The 16,062-nt window shown below is 34.5% G+C and overlaps 1 protein-coding gene across 4 annotated transcripts in view; it reads left to right on the top strand.

Annotated features, from left to right (window-relative positions):
* The window catches only part of CEP290 (centrosomal protein 290), an 89,782-nt gene that overhangs the window by 15,504 nt on the left and 58,216 nt on the right, over positions 1–16,062 (top strand). For 3 of the 4 annotated variants that reach the window (XM_070454302.1, XM_070454301.1, XM_070454303.1), the window contains 13 exons: positions 267–390; positions 4,834–5,006; positions 5,700–5,862; positions 7,496–7,596; positions 7,669–7,756; positions 8,854–8,966; positions 9,132–9,905; positions 10,114–10,206; positions 10,496–10,580; positions 11,159–11,301; positions 13,076–13,240; positions 14,087–14,236; positions 15,854–15,969. In XM_070454302.1, coding sequence (XP_070310403.1) covers positions 267–390; positions 4,834–5,006; positions 5,700–5,862; positions 7,496–7,596; positions 7,669–7,756; positions 8,854–8,966; positions 9,132–9,905; positions 10,114–10,206; positions 10,496–10,580; positions 11,159–11,301; positions 13,076–13,240; positions 14,087–14,236; positions 15,854–15,969 — 2,288 coding nt within the window. The remainder of the gene's footprint in view (positions 1–266; positions 391–4,833; positions 5,007–5,699; positions 5,863–7,495; positions 7,597–7,668; positions 7,757–8,853; positions 8,967–9,131; positions 9,906–10,113; positions 10,207–10,495; positions 10,581–11,158; positions 11,302–13,075; positions 13,241–14,086; positions 14,237–15,853; positions 15,970–16,062) is intronic. The other variant, XM_070454304.1, reaches the window with a different exon arrangement.

Below are 16,062 nucleotides of genomic sequence, written 5' to 3'. Positions count from 1 at the left end.
TTACTTCTAGTGAAAGTCACTCAGTCATGTCTGACTCTTTGCAACCCCATGGACTATACCATCCATGGCATTCTCCAGGCCAGAATACTGGAGTGGGTAGCCTTTCCCTTCTCCAGGGGATCTTCCTAACCCAGGAATAGAACCCAGGTCTCCCGCATTGCAGGTGGATTCTTTACCAGCTAAGCCACAAGGGAAACCCTCTTACTTCTAAATTGTATATTAATATTCAGAAAGTGAAAATATGTGATATTCAAAATATTTTATAGGGTATACAAGAGCGAGATAGTCAAATTAAAATGCTCACTGAGCAAGTTGAACAATATACAAAAGAAATGGAAAAAAATACATTTATAATTGAAGATCTGAAAAATGAGCTCCAAAGAAATAAAGGTAATTCAATGTTTTATAAGTATGTAGTTATTTTAGATACCATTAAATTTTAAAAATGTTTTATTTTTATTAAAATGGAATTATGTTATAGCAATATGTTGTTGATTTTTCTCTATTTGAATTTTATCATATTTTAAAAAGTTTTACCTGATATTATTAACTACTTTACATGTGATACTAGTGTTTAAACTTGTAAATGGTGGCAGTATTTTCTATAGATTTTCTCTGATGAAAATTACATCAATCTCTATTACCAGATTGGCTGTATAAAAGAAATGAAAAATGGTGATGGTATTTATCCTCCTTTTTATAATCAACAGAGAATGAAAGAAAATAAACTTTTGAAAAGTGTAACAATGTTGCAGAGATTTTCTCCAAAGTAATTGACTTGTCAACATTTGAATTAATCTTACCCAACTTGATAATGTCCTTTTCTACCTACCCTGGGTCATGCAAACTTACCTAACTCATCAAATCTTTTGAATGTAAGCCCTTAAAACATTGTTGATCCTGTATTTCCATAACACTACGTGCTATAGTTGTACCAGAGCACATTCATGCAAACTGTTCATAATTTCATGACATAATAAGTCCATTTACTGTGATTGCCAAGATAAAAAAATAAGACATGGAAAGTAATGAGTGAGTCTATGTGTGTGTGTTTGTGTAAGTGAAATAACAGTGGTGGTGGTGGTGGTGAAGGTGTGGTTGTAATTTAGATAGTGAAGCAAAAGCCTCACTGAGGAGATATTTAAACAAAGGCTTAAAGGAACTGAGCGAGGGAGCCATGCATATGTTCCTGAGGAGGGGCAGATGAGCTTAGGGCACTGAAGCAGGAGTGTGTGGCACGTGTTTGAGGGACAGCAAAGACGTCATTCTGACTGGAGTAGAGTGAGCAGGTGGGCAGTCATCGGTATGCAGTCAGAGAGGCAAGGCTGTATCCTGTGGGGCCTTACGATTCATTGCAAGGACTTGGGCTTTTCTTTTAAGTGAGAATGGATATCAAGGAGTTTCTGAAGAAAGGAGTGATGTAGTTTGACTTGGACTGTGTCCTCCATAGACTTGAGGAGTGGCAAGGACAGAAGCAGGGAAACCTGCTTACAATAAAACTATTGTAGCAACTTGGGGAAAGGTGACGGTAGCTGAAAGCATGGAGGTAGCAGTGAAGTTATATGTAGTCAGTTCTGGATGTATTTTGAAGGTGATAGAAATGAAATTTGCTGACAGGATGTCAAAGGTAAGAAAGTTATCAGGGTTTTTGGTCTGAATGCTGGGGAGAACTGTGGAAAGAGGTTTAGAGATGATTGGATACTTAGTTAAACAAGACCTGTTAAGTGAGAGATGCTTATCAGACATCAGAGTGACAGTGTTAAGTAGGTGGTGGTGGTGGTGGCTTAGCCACTAAGTCATGTCTGACTTTAGTGACTCCATGGACTGTTGCCCTCAGTCTCCTCTGTCTTTGGGATTTTCCAGGCGAGAATACTAGAGTGGGTTGCCATTTCCTCCTCCAGGGGATCTTCCTGACCCAGAGATGGAACCCAGGTCTCCTGCAGGCTGATTCTTTACTAAGTAAGTAGGTCCTTGTGTATAAAGCTCTCAGGTCCAGGAGGACAGTCGAGGCTAACATACCAGTTTGGGAACTATGTGATAAAAATGGTAGTGGAAGTCATGAGGCTGGCTGAGATGATAAAAGGAGAAGATGGACAGTGTTGGTTAAGAAGAGAAACCTTAAGACCGAGCTCTGGGATGCTTCTGCCTTAGAGCTTGGGGAGATGAAAAGGAGCAACCAAAGAGGCTGAAAAGGAAAGAGCGGGGAGATGGGAGGAGAAGCAGAAGTGTGTGGAGCCCCGAAACTCGCATGGGGAATGTCGTTAAGGAGGAGCATAAGCAGCTGTGTGCAGTGCTGTGTTCATTGCTGCTGATACGCGAAGAGGAGCACTGCAAATTGACCACTGGGTTTCTTAGTGGTTGTTTTTAGTTCAAGAGAAAATACAGAGATGAAATAGGGCAAGTACAAAGACTTCTGAAGGCTGTTTCTGCAAAGGAAAGGAGAAAATAGAGTGGTATCTTGGGGGAAGAAGGGTAAAAAGTGTTTTTTAAGTGGATGAAAGAATCATGTTTCTAAGTTAATAGGAAAGATCAATTAGAGAAGAAGCAATTCATGAATTGATGACGCAGGGGAGTGGCAGAAGGACTTCTGGACTAATAGCCTTGAGGAGGCAGTGGGATGGGATCTAGTGTTCACTGGAGTAGCAGGCTTAGGAGCACAGAGAGTTACCCATAAAAGCAGGAAGAAAGCTGGAGTGTATACATAGAGTTGAATGTGGTTGGGTAGATGTCCTGACAGTAAAAACTTCTATTTTCTCAATAAACAAGGAAGCAGAGTTCTTGGATGAAAGCAAGGATAGAGGCAGATGTATTGGAAGTTTGAGATTAAAGTAAAGAGAAGGTGTGAATTGGTCATCTGGAAGAATGAACAGACTCGGGAAATGTACTGTGATTATTGAGCACCATCAAGGTCCACTGGATATACTTATTTCTATGTGTGTCTGTGTTATGTATATTTGAGAGTTATACTTTGCCAGTAGCTTAAATTCCTCTAAAAGGATGATAGGTATTGTGGGGTTTGCATATTCCGGTCAAGAGAAGGAAAACTGAGAGTTGATCTCTGCTATCATATAAAGAAGGGGTCTTATTTAATGACACTATGTTGGTCTGAAGTCATATGACCCCAAAAGCCCACAGAAGGTGTGTGTACTATATATTCTTTTTTTTTTTTAGCATATTCTTTTTGTCTTGACTTTAACATGTATATGTCAGTTAATGGTGTTCCCCCTTCATTGATTTGGATTAATTTTAGTTCTCAGGAGCATCTGAAAAATGGCAAAATCACGATGGAGGTTTATTTCTCACTTGTGTACTGATCTAGAATTAGGTGGTCTAGGGTATTGCCTTCATTTGCCTCATGTAAAATATAACTTTACCCTCACATCCTGTCCCAAACAGCAAGACAGAGCAAGAGGAGGCAAGAAGCAAAGGGCATGTGCTGAAGGATAGGCAGTAATTTACTGTGGAAGGGTCATGCAGCAGAAGTCCTTACAGACTGCAAGGAGATCAAACCAGTCAGTCCTAAAGGAAATCAACCCTGAGCATTCATTGGAACGACTGATGGCTGAAGCTGAAGCTCCAGTTATTGGTCACCTGATGTGAAGAGCCAAGTCATTGGGAAAGACCTTGATGCTGGGAAAGATTGAAGGCAAAAGGAGAAAGGGGTGGCGGAGGATGAGATGATTAGATAGCATCACCAACTCAATGGACATGAATTTGAGCAAACTCTGAAAGGTAGTAAAGGACAGAGGAGTGTGGCCTGCTGCAGTCCATGAGGTCGCAAAGAGTCAGACACTACTTAGCAACTGAACAACAATGCAGAAAATAGGGAGAATAGATTTTGGGGACAGCAGGCTCTTTCACATTCTCTAGAAAGCAGGGCTCACTTCTTATAAACATGTGTGATCTCCCACACTAGTCCAATGCCTTATATAAGTATAGACTGTATAATTCAGTAGGTGTTTACTATGATAAGAGTGATTATTGGCAGTAAAATTTAAAATGATGGGAATGCTTATTTTGGTCTTAGCAACAATTTGGTAAGATGTACAAGTAGGAATTTTTAGCAACTAGTTAGTTAAGTTTAACTGCAAGTGATAGAAAAAAAAATCAAATGTGACAGTAGTTTAAAAAGGATGGAAATGCACTTTTCCTTAATACAATTGAAGTTGAGGCAACTTGTATAGGGTTGGTGAGCTAGATGAACAAATACCAGATACCCGGTCCCTATATATTGTTGCTCTGCCTGTCTCAACATTGGTTTCCATCTACTGTTATATACAGTTTAAGGAAGACTGTTTGAGTCTGGCTGGAGCCCTAATGCACATATTCCAGCTGGCAGGCAGAAGGAAGGAGAAAAGAAAATTTCACTCCTCTCCTTTAAAAAACATTTCCTGAAAATGTGCACATAATCTTTCTGTTTATATCCATTAGTCACATAGCCACCCTTGGCTACTGAAATGTAAGTGGAAATTTAGTCTTTATTTGAAGTGGCCATGTGTCCAACTGAAAGACCATAGTTCTATTACAGTGGACACAATGGAGGATGGCTGATAGAAACAGATTATCAGCCTTTGCCATGATGATCATTCCTTGTAAAGCAGTGCTTTCCAATCTTTTATAATTCATACCTTTTCTGCTAAGATTTTCTTAGAATCTTTTTTAGTTTTATTAATAAAATTGAATTAAAACTTATTTTATAAAAATAAATTTATAATATTAAATGGACTTTTAAAAGTGACATATCACTCTTCCTGCTTCCCATATTGGAACCAGTCATTTATAGGAGTAAGTAATCACTTCAGTTCATTGATGATTTTAATTTTTACCCTGTAGGAGCTTCAACACTTTCGCAACGGACCCATTACATGGAAATTCAGTCTAAGGTTCAAATTTTAGAAGAGAGAACTAAAGAGGCTGAGAGAACAGCTGAATTGGCTGAAGCTGATGCTAGGGAAAAGGATAAAGAACTGGTTGAGACTTTGAAGCGATTAAAAGATTATGAATCTGTATGTATTTTTATCTTGTCAATGACAAGCCACTTCAAGTTAGACTGTTCTGTGCCATTTACTGTGTGCATTTAAAAACATCCCAGAAGTATCTCATGATAAAGGTTATCCTAACTGACTTACACGGAAGTGTTCAAGCTTCTGTGTAGCATTAACGTTTTGGCAGGAAAGTTGTTTTCAAACCATTTGGATAAAGCCTTTTGCCCAGATAATCAGCTTTGCTGAGGCAGCAGAATTCGATTCTTTATAATCTATGCCATTGTACCACCATGTGACACCACTGATTGTATAAAAGTTGTGGGGGGGGGGGTGCTGCCAACTGTGCCAACACAGCTTTACTTTGTACTTTTTATATTTTTAAATCTGGTTACTGCTATATCACACCACTGATAACCTACTTTTTCTGATGGTATTGCTGATTCTCCCTTACTGTTCTTTTTCCATATGTTGTTAAAGTGTTTAATAGGTAATATTCTGAGTTGCTTTGCCATTAGGATGCTGTACTGGGAAATGTCAATTGTTCCATTTCCTGTTATTATTACTACTGGATTTGTTTTTTAAAAGTACCATTAAAAAAACACAGTTTAAAGATATAAATCTTAGTTTTATGGGCACTTCCCCTCGACTTAATAAGAAATGTATGAACTTGAGAATAAACAATGTTATATTTAAATCACATTGGGTATTTTTCAGGGAGTTTATGGTTTAGAAGATGCTGTTATTGAAATAAAGAATTGTAAAAACCAAATTAAAATAAGAGACCGAGAGATTGAAGTATTGACAAAGGAAATCAATAAGCTTGAGTTGAAGATCAGTGATTTTCTTGATGAAAATGAGGCACTTAGGGAGCGCATGGGTAAGTCATCTCTTAGGATATGGAGTTTGCGCAACCCTGATGGTCAAGTCCTTTTTTTGTTGTTTATTTTTATTGTTAATAATTGGATATACTTTTTTTCCAAATAACTCCTCCTATAAGAATATTTAGAATTAGTACAAGTGGAACTGTTCCAATTGAAGTGGGATTATGGATTGGATGGAATTGGGATGATAGTTGGCCAGATCTGGAGCATTGCTATATTCAGTCCAAGATTTCCTCAATAATAACTGCTTGTTTAAAAAATGAAAGTCTACTAACTTAATACCACATATTGCAAGTTACCTTTATTTTCAACAAAAGTAATTTGTTAGTTTGCAAAATGCTCTAACTTCAGATGAATGTTGGGAACATTTAGAAATACTGTTCAATCCTTTTTAAGACTTTATTTGATAAATACTTGAATTTTATAGTTTAGATTAAGTTTTACTTAGGTTGAGTATTATAAGGTTACTATTGATTATAAGAAGTAATTAGTAAATATCATGTGAAAGTTTGTATATTGATATCAGTAAATAGTTCACTAGTGAATAGTTCATTACTTTGAATGTTATGACAGTGCAGTATAAATTGCTACTTTAAAATGAAAATAAAGATGTAAATAATGATTTCATTATACTTGATAGATACCAATTAATGCTCTTCTAGGATTAAAGTGATCACCTGTAAAAACTATTCTCCAAAGGAAAAAAAAGTAAATATTTTATACATACTATTTATTTGTAAAAGAGTTTCTGACTAGAACCCAGAGTCATGCCAGGACCTCAAGTTAGACTTAGTCTAATCAATTTGACCTATCAGATTATGGCCAACTTCAATCTGGATGTTCATAAAGATGACTGAACTACATAGACCGTAGTCATAAACATTAGACTTTCTGTATTTTAAAGGCCCCAAATCTTGCTTCATAATTATTGAGACAATCTTGATATCTGGTTTTCAGAGCATGGTAGCCTCTTAGTAATAGGAAATTAGGAAAGAGAACGTCAGTCTAGTCTTGATAATATAATTAATATTGATATCAATAATGACTACTCTGTGCTAAGCACTGCTATAAGTACTTTATTTGGGTTAATTTTATTATACCCCTGACAACAAGACAAAGAAATGCATACATACATGCTGCTGCCGCTAAGTCGCTCCAGTCGTGTCCGACTCTGCACGACCCCATAGACAGCAGCGCACCAGGCTCCCCTGTCCCTGGGATTCTCCAGGCAAGAACACTGGAGTGGGTTGCCATTTCCTTCTCATACATACATACATACATATAATATTATCCCTACACCTAGTTAATAATTAAAAGTGGGAATTGAACCCAACTGTTTTATGCCAAAGCTTCTGTTCTTAATATATGATAGTACCACTATGACAGTCCAACATGGAGAAGACAGATCATAATATGTTTTTATCAGGATTTCCATTAAATTGTGATAAAATTTTAGCTTATACAGTTCAAATACCTGAAGAATTCTTGCACAAAAAGTACCCCGTTCTTCAGTGATGCTGGCTAAATAGATTATAACCAGTTGCTTGATGATAACCAGTTGTTATATGAAGTTTTTTGTAGCTCATTTGAATATGAATAAGGTTTTAATCATATTGCTTTTTATTTTAGGCCTTGAACCAATGACAATGATTGATTTAACTGAATTTAGAAAGAGCAAAAGTTTAAAGCAGCAGCAGTACAGAGCTGAAAACCAGGTTCTTTTGAAAGAGGCAAGTGCAGTAGTCAGCTGGCTATTTTCCTGGTTGAAGCAAAGAGCAATACTAATGGTTTATACCTTGTAGATTGAAAGTCTAGAGGAAGAGCGACTTGATCTGAAGAAAAAAATTCGTCAAATGGCTCAAGAAAAAGGAAAAAGAACTGTCACTTCAGGTATACTCTGTTACTCCAGACCTTTAAAGAGTCCTTAGAAAATGAATTGTGTGGATATAGAATTTTCTGTAAGTTGGAAATAGTATTGCTATATTCCTGTGGTTTTGCTACAAGTTTAATAAATGAAAATAATGGCCTGATGAGAGTGTGTGAGCGTCATTGAGTTCAGTCCTAAATCTGAAACAGTTAAAAAGAATAATAAGTGAACAAAAAACAAACTTCAGAATCATGGACTTTAGAAAACTTTATAGTATAATCTTACTAATTTCTAGTCAATCACAATATGTTGTGATTAGTAATGATAAAACTTAGTATTTCATTAATATATATTACTGTTAATATTTTCTCTCCTTAAAAGCTATGTCTTCGAAGCTTTCTTTGTACATTTTTCTTTGCTAAGTGAAAGTAATGCTTTATTGAATAAAAATTAACATCTTTTTTTGTTTTTATTTATCTTACATGATATAAAGAGAACAGTTGGTTTAGTTCTTTAATAGCTATTGCTTGTTTGTAAGAAGACCATAGGGACAATTTTTTTCCTAACTTGGCCCAAGCTCACAAGTATCTGTGAATAATAAAGATTTTTTTCTTTTTAGCATTATGCTCTCTATAGTACATCAAAAATTTCTAGAAGGGCAAAACTTGGTAATTTATTAATATATTAAGCAATTTAGTAATCATTCATGATTCTTTGTGTGTATATATTTTAACTATTTTAGCACTTACTAATATGTGAAAAAAGAATGATAGAGAAGATAGAATTTGTATTGTTTCTTATTAATATCTTATTAAAAGTGGCCTAAATCAGGCAGTTGTAAAGGAGGCTACATATGGATCAAGGATTTTGGAATAACTATTTTACCTTTTGTTTGAGTTAAAACTTGATTTAGTTTTTAAGAATTAAAGTATTGGGGGCTTACCAGTGGTTAAGAGTCCGTGCTTCCACTGCAAGGGGTGTGGGTTTGATCCCTGGTCTGGAAACTAAGATCCCACGTGCTATGAGGCATAGTCAAAAAAAAAAAAAAAAAGCATTAAAATATTGGGATAACTAAAGAGTTATTTTTATTTTGCTCATTTGTTAATTCTTTTATTTGTAGGATTAATTGCTGAGGACCTGAACCTAACTGAACACTTTTCTCAAGAGAATAGAATGAGAGAAAGAAAATTTGATTTCATGAGCCTCAAAAATATGAGTGAAGAACAGTCAAAGGTAAATAGTAAAGTATTACTATGGCGAAGAGAATGAATATTATTATCAGGCTTTCATTTCTTCTCCTATTATCTCATTTTGGACATTGCTTCTTTTTATACTTGTTAAAAAATCTCAGATAGATCCCAAGATTGATTAATGAAATGTTGTTTACTCTGAATACAGATTAGGAGTTCAGATAAAGTAGAGCTGCCGCATAGGAGACCATCATTCAATATTCCACAGTCATATCAGAATGAGCCAGAAGAGAATATGACCATGGGATCATTATCGAGAATGTTATCTGAAATTCACCAGAATGTAGAAAGTGAAGTGAATCCTTTTGTCTCTTTAACTACACATTCTTCATCCGTACAAGTGAAAGATAATATTTCACCTCCAGAAACTATTACAATAAGGGAGATTTTTAAAGCACCCTGTCTACAGTCTTTAAGAAATCTAGAATCATTAATCAGTACCTTTAGTAGAGATAGTCATGAAGAAATAAACGAATATTTATGTTCTCTTTCTGATGAGTCTATGAAGAAAGTGACAAGAAGCCATCAGGCACTTGAAAAGACTAATTTCACACAAAAAAATGATTCATCTTTACGAGCCTTATCAATAGCTTCAGATTTAACACAGAAGTTATCACTTAGGCAAAAATCAGCAATATTTTGTCAACAAATTCATGATAATAGAGCTGGCATGGAAAAATCACAAGTAGCAACATCAGAAGATGAACAGGTTCATACCCCAGTCAACTTTGCTGATACCAGTTTGAAAGAAGATATAGGAAAAGGTGAAGTACCCTTACAGACAGAAATTTGGAAAGGTAAACTTGAAGTTGATGTTCCAGACCCTGTGCCAGTTACTGCACAGTCAAAATTACCTCAGATAGATCCACTTGAAAATCTTATAGAACAGCTACGGACAGAACTAGTATTTCTTAGATCTCAGGTGAGCTATCCTCCAAATAACGTTCCTAGGATTTTCTTTTAATTCATTTTTATGACTTTTTAACAAAATTCTATAAGTAGCAATTGTAATAATTTTTCTGTTTGCACATTAACACTAATTTATTCACATTCTTTCTTTTAAAAATCTAAAAATGCAGTACATTTGAAATGAACTCATTAACTTGCCTAATTATTACATGTTTCTTTAGAATGAAGTCATAGCACAGGATTTATTGATCAAAGAAGCACAGAATAGAAATGCAGAAATAGAGCTTGAACATCTTAGAAGCCAGGCAGAACAGGTAGTGTAAAGGCAGATCATTAAAAGAGATGATTGTGGTGCTAAAGAGAAAAACCTTTATTATCTGCTTGCCTTTTGCCATGGTGTTGCAGGGAGGGAGAAAGTGGAAGGGGTAATCATTACCTGTTTCACCTTTTAAGTTTTATTTTATTTTTATGACTGTGGCTATGTTTCTGTAGCTTGTTTTAGGTATTTTAAACCTCAGTTGGTCAAACTTTTCTTTAAACTTCAAAACTATAAACTATTCTAATATTTTTTTAAAAAAACAATTTTCTCTTTATTTTGTTTAGAATGAATTTCTTTCAAGAGAACTAATTGAAAAGGAAAGAGATTTAGAAAGAAGTAGAACAGTAATAGTGAAATTTCAAAATAAGTGTAAGTCACTGTTATCTCTTATTTTTCTTTACTTACTTAACCTGTACTGAAAATTATGGGTCTGAAAGGACTTTAATACATTCTGTTCTCTAGTCTGTTTTAGCCTTAACTATGTCTATAATGCATCAATGTCAATCTCTTATTTGGTTTGCCTTGCTATATTTCTTTTTCAGAGAATGTTATTAATCTGAATTTATTATAATGATAAGTAAGTCTATTTTTTCTCTTTTGTCTTCTAATGAAAGTGAAGTTAGAAAATAAATGTAAAGGTTTTAATATAAAGTGAAAGCAAAGTATGCTTATGATTTATTTCTTTCAGCCATGAACTATATATGTATATATATGTGTATTATTTAAATAGGTGTTTAGTTTTATTTAACTATTTACACATTGGATTTATTTTTTATTTTTTTATTTATTTTTTTGTACATTTATTTGTATTCACATTTTATAAATGGGTTATTTTTGCTATATGTGAAATACTTGTCATCTCTATAGCATAGTATAATTGTAAAGTTATACCTAGTGTAAATTATAAATTGTAAATCTCATTCATTCAATAAATATGTCATTTTTAGTAAAAGAATTAGTTGAAGAAAATAAGCAACTTGAAGAAGGTATGAAAGAAATATTGCAAGCTATTAAGGAAATGCAGAAAGATCCTGATGTTAAAGGAGGAGAAACATCTCTAATTATTCCTAGTCTTGAAAGACTAGTTAATGTAAGTTATTTTTATATTTAATAGTTTTATTTTGTTGTTTCATCACTTTAAAAATGTTGTTCTACTCTCAGTGGTCTTCACAGCTTCTAATGAAACATTACTGTCATTTGAGTCATTCCACTGTATGAAATGTATAGTTCTCAGACTGCTTCAAAACTTTCTCTTTTCATTTTGTTTTCACCAGTGTGACTGTAATGTGCCAAAGGGTGTGTGTGTGTGTGTGTGTGTGTGCACGCGCGCACACACACACACATGTGCACGCCTTGTTTGGGGTTTCCTGAGCTTGTTCACTTGTTATTCACCACAGTTGAGAAATTTTCTGCCATTAATTTCTTCATTATTTTTTCTGCCCCCATTGTCTCTAGGACTCCAGTGATACATGTTAGACAAATCCCTGAGGCTCTGTTCATTTTTTCCCTAATATTTTATCTTTTTTTCTCTGAGTTGGATAATTGCTATTGATTTATCTTCAAGTTCACTGATACTTTCTTCTGTTATCTCCACTTTTTATTTTAAGGGTCATGCTGAGACAGAGGCAGAAAGATGAGTAAAATCATATGTAATCTCATCAAGAGTGTGATCTGGGATTTAACTCAAAGCAGTAGATTTCTAAGAGTAAGCCTTTAACCTAAGAAGAGCAGAACAGGCCACATGAAGTAATAATTTATACTAATTCAAAAGGGATAGCAGGAAGCAATAGGCAGAAGGAGGTACTCTGACAGGTGACAGAGTAGTCTAGTTAGTTGTCTTGTTGATAAATAGCATCATGTTGTCTATAAGGTCTTTTGGAAAATGAGATTGAATTAGACAGTGATTAGGGACCTTGAGAAGTATCCTATAGCAATAGAAAGTGAACTTAAGTGCATAACAATTATCTGATCTAAAGTGCCATTCTGATGATCTCTTAGAGGAGGTACTGCTATGTCATTGGATGGGGCATATCAATCAGAAAAAAGGAGAAATAACAACCCAGAAGAGAAGCAGATGAATTCTATGGAACAGTGGTATTAGGAACGCCAGAGGCTGTCAATTAAAATAGAAAAGTTAGAATTTTACTGGGCTGTTTATTTTGTCAATATTTGATCACTAAATAGAGTTCCCCTTGTAGAATAGAGTTTGATCTGAGACATAGCATTAGAAGTGGGTTGGTGACTTCAGTATTCATACTATTTTTGTTTATCCAGAGCTCTTGGATAAGACTATTTTATCATACTTTGCTTTTATTATCTTGTATGCTTCAACTGTATGGAAAGGAAGCAGTGAAAATTTTATCTAATTGAATGTAGTAGCTATTTCATTCCATTGCTTAAGTTTTACTTTAAGATGCTTCATGGTTTCAAAGTATTTACATATAAATTATCTCATTTTGACTGTATAAAAGCTTTGTGAAGTGAACAGAGCTAACATTATTTCCCCTTTTTTAGAGATAAAGAAGCTAAGATTTAAGGAATTTTAAGTCACTTGCCCAGCTAGTAAGAGATTGGTTTATATTTGAACCTTAGTCATCTTGTTTCTGTTTAGCTGTTTTTCTGGTCTACCAGTCTACTTGGGTTAGCTCAATATTTGTCAATTGTTAGAATGAGGTGATCAGTATGCTTGGTAATACTGATGTAGGTTAACTGGTATGTTATAAATTTGTAAGAGATAGAGTTGGTATACATTATTACACATGAGAGTAGTATCATGCTTAAATATGAGTGTTATTTAAAGATAGATTATTATACTATGATTTTAGTGTTTTTCTTTACATTTCAATATAATTTAAATATATTAGGCTATAGAATCAAAGAATGCAGAAGGAATATTTGATGCCAATCTGCATTTAAAAGCCCAAGTTGATCAACTTACTGGAAGGAATGAAGAATTAAGACAGGAGCTCAGAGAATCTCGGAAAGAGGCTATAAATTATTCTCAGCAGTTGACAAAAGCACATTTAAAGGTGAGAATTTTTTTAAATAAAATGCTAAGCTTATGAACAAAGGTTTAATGTGAAACTTTTTTTAATGACTATTTTATGAGAAAATGCCCCTTGAATTAATTCTTTCTATATTAGAAAGCTTCTGTTTGGATTTTTAAAATAAAATTAGTGGAAAAATGAGTACCTTATAATGTAAAAATGTTTGTGTGTTAGTTGCTCAGTTGTGTCTGACTCTTTGTGATCCCATGGACTGTAGCCTGCCAGGCTCCTCTGTCCATGGGATTTTCCAGGCAAGAATACTGGAACGGGTTTCCATTTCCTTCTCCAGGGGATTTTCCCTGACCCAGAGATCAAACCCCGATCTCCAGCATTGCAGGCAGATTCTTTACAGTTTGAGCCACTGCTGCTGCTGCTGCTAAGTCGCTCAGTCGTGTCCGACTCTGGGCGACCCCACAGACGGCAGCCCACCAGGCTCCCCCGTCCCTGGGACTCTCCAGCAAGAACACTGCAGTGGGTTGCCGTTTCCCTCTCTAATGTGTGAAAGTGAAGTCGCTCAGTCGTGTCCGACTCTTAGCGACCCCATGGACCACAGCCTACCAGGCTCCTCCATCCATGGGATTTTCCAGGCAAGAGTACTGGAGTGGAGTGCCATTGCCTTCTCGGAAAATATAAAAGGATACAAAGATTTTAAATGTATTCTTAGGGCTCTCTAAGCAGAAATTACATTATAATTTAATTAGTACCTGGCAGAGCATTCATATATCTACTTGTTAAAGTTACTCTAGGAAATGTAAGTTACTGCTTTTTAATTTGTCTTTCTTTTTGTGTAAGAGATGAGATTCTCATTTCTGAACTGTTTGTTTCCAGATAGATCATCTTGAAAAAGAAACCAGTCTTTTACGACAAACAGAAGGATCAAATGTTGTGTTTAAAGGAATAGACTTACCTGATGGGATAGCACCATCTAGTGCCAATATTATTAATTCTCAGAATGAATATTTAATACATATCTTACAGGTACTGAAAACTTTATATGTGAATAGCATAATAACAATTTAATCATCAGCTGTTTCTTTGAGTTCCTAGACTTTTAACAGTGAGATGTATTTTTACTGGATTTTGATGTTAGATGGAATGTTATGAATAAAAGCAGTTTATTCTGTTCATCTGAATGAAAAGCATGTGTGCCATTCATATGAAATATATGATTGACAGATAGAATAACATGCAGCTACTATAAGGTAGTAATGTATAAGTAAGATGAGCTCTTTTATCTATTGCTGGTTGGAAAAGCAATTCAGATGAATAAAGTCTGACACAGTCTTTTGTGTAATGATTAGAATTGTTCCTTTTTTGTTTGTTGATTACAAGAAAAACTTTTAAGAAAAGCTGTCTTAAAATTATCTTTTATTTCTTTCTTCCCTTTGCCCTGTAAGGTGTTAGTTAACCCATTAGCAAATCAGAGAGGATACTGCTTGCTCTATATTTGTTTGTCAGCTTTGCTCTCTCTGTTTTGGTCATTATGAATAGCCTAATGAGAGTTGTTTTTCATTTTTTCATTTGAAGTCTGAATAGCCATAAAATCACCTACTTTTCAAATATAATTACAAAAATGTGTTCAGAATCAATGAAAATAAGTTTTTCGTTATAAGCACTGCTGTTTCCCTTTCCTAAGTAATCCACTTGTGAATATACTTGAGTTATGCTTATCAAATGCTTGTATTTGTAAATTATATTACTTAATCCTTGAGTATTAGAATTGAACTGTTTATTAGATCATTACTTTATAATTCATGTTGTATCATTATTTTTAAATTTCTGATTTTAACACTCTTCCTGAATTTATTCTTCTTTGCTTTAGGAACACTTGTCAATAGTAGTGACAGTATAACCTTGTCGTGTTACTTGTGATGATTCATTATTTTTTCATCTTTGTGTAAAAACACACACACGCCCAAAACACATAGAAAACATTTGTGATAGATTAGTGAACACCGATTAAAAATCTGCCATTGTTCAAAGTGGAAAAACAATACTTGAACTCCCAATCATAAGGCAGCGTAGAGTGCTGGAAGTAGGAAGGTCTTTGGAGTCAGCCAGACCTGACTGCAAGTGTTAGATCTGCAAATATGTAAGGCACCTGGCACCAAGCTTGGCATACATCTCAGAAAATGGTCACCAAGCCTAGTACTAATGAGTTTTTTAATGTTAAATAAGTTACTTGATCTTTCTGAGTCTCAAGTTTTCCTCATCTTCAAAATTAAATAATTGGAGAGGACAGATTGAGTGGAGGGATGAATGCATATGTTCACTAAAGGGTATGTGGGGCTGAGTGGCTAGAGGCAAGTTTGTAACTACTGTATCTGATCATTTGTATGGTTCCTGTAACTATTATAAATATATGATGAAAATAATCTTATCTGTTTCATAGCACTTCTCTTTTACACATATTATCTCATTTCATATGCCATAAGATGTTCAAAATAATCATAGAAATGATCTGGGCTGCTTATGGATTTGTTGTCTGTTATCTCATATATTTTTCTATAATCTTGTCATAATATGAATTTATACTTTCATATTTAAAATATATCCTGATGCTTTTTTCATTCTCATTTCTAAACCAATTTTTAGGAACTAGAATATAAAGAAAATAAGTTAAAGAATTTAGAAGATTCTCTTGAAGACTATAACAGAAAATTTGCAGTAATTCGTCATCAACAAAGCTTATTATATAAAGAATACCTAAGGTATAGGTGTTAGCAAAACTTTATAAATGTAGCATATTCTTATTAAAGTTAAGTAACAAAAATTATTTAGATATTTTCTTTTCTTTTTTCGTC

This window comes from Odocoileus virginianus, chromosome 24 (genome assembly GCF_023699985.2).
Source record: "Odocoileus virginianus isolate 20LAN1187 ecotype Illinois chromosome 24, Ovbor_1.2, whole genome shotgun sequence".
Lineage (NCBI taxonomy): Eukaryota > Metazoa > Chordata > Mammalia > Artiodactyla > Cervidae > Odocoileus > Odocoileus virginianus.
Note: the sequence above shows the minus strand (reverse complement) of the source record. Positions and strands in the feature narration are given on the sequence as shown.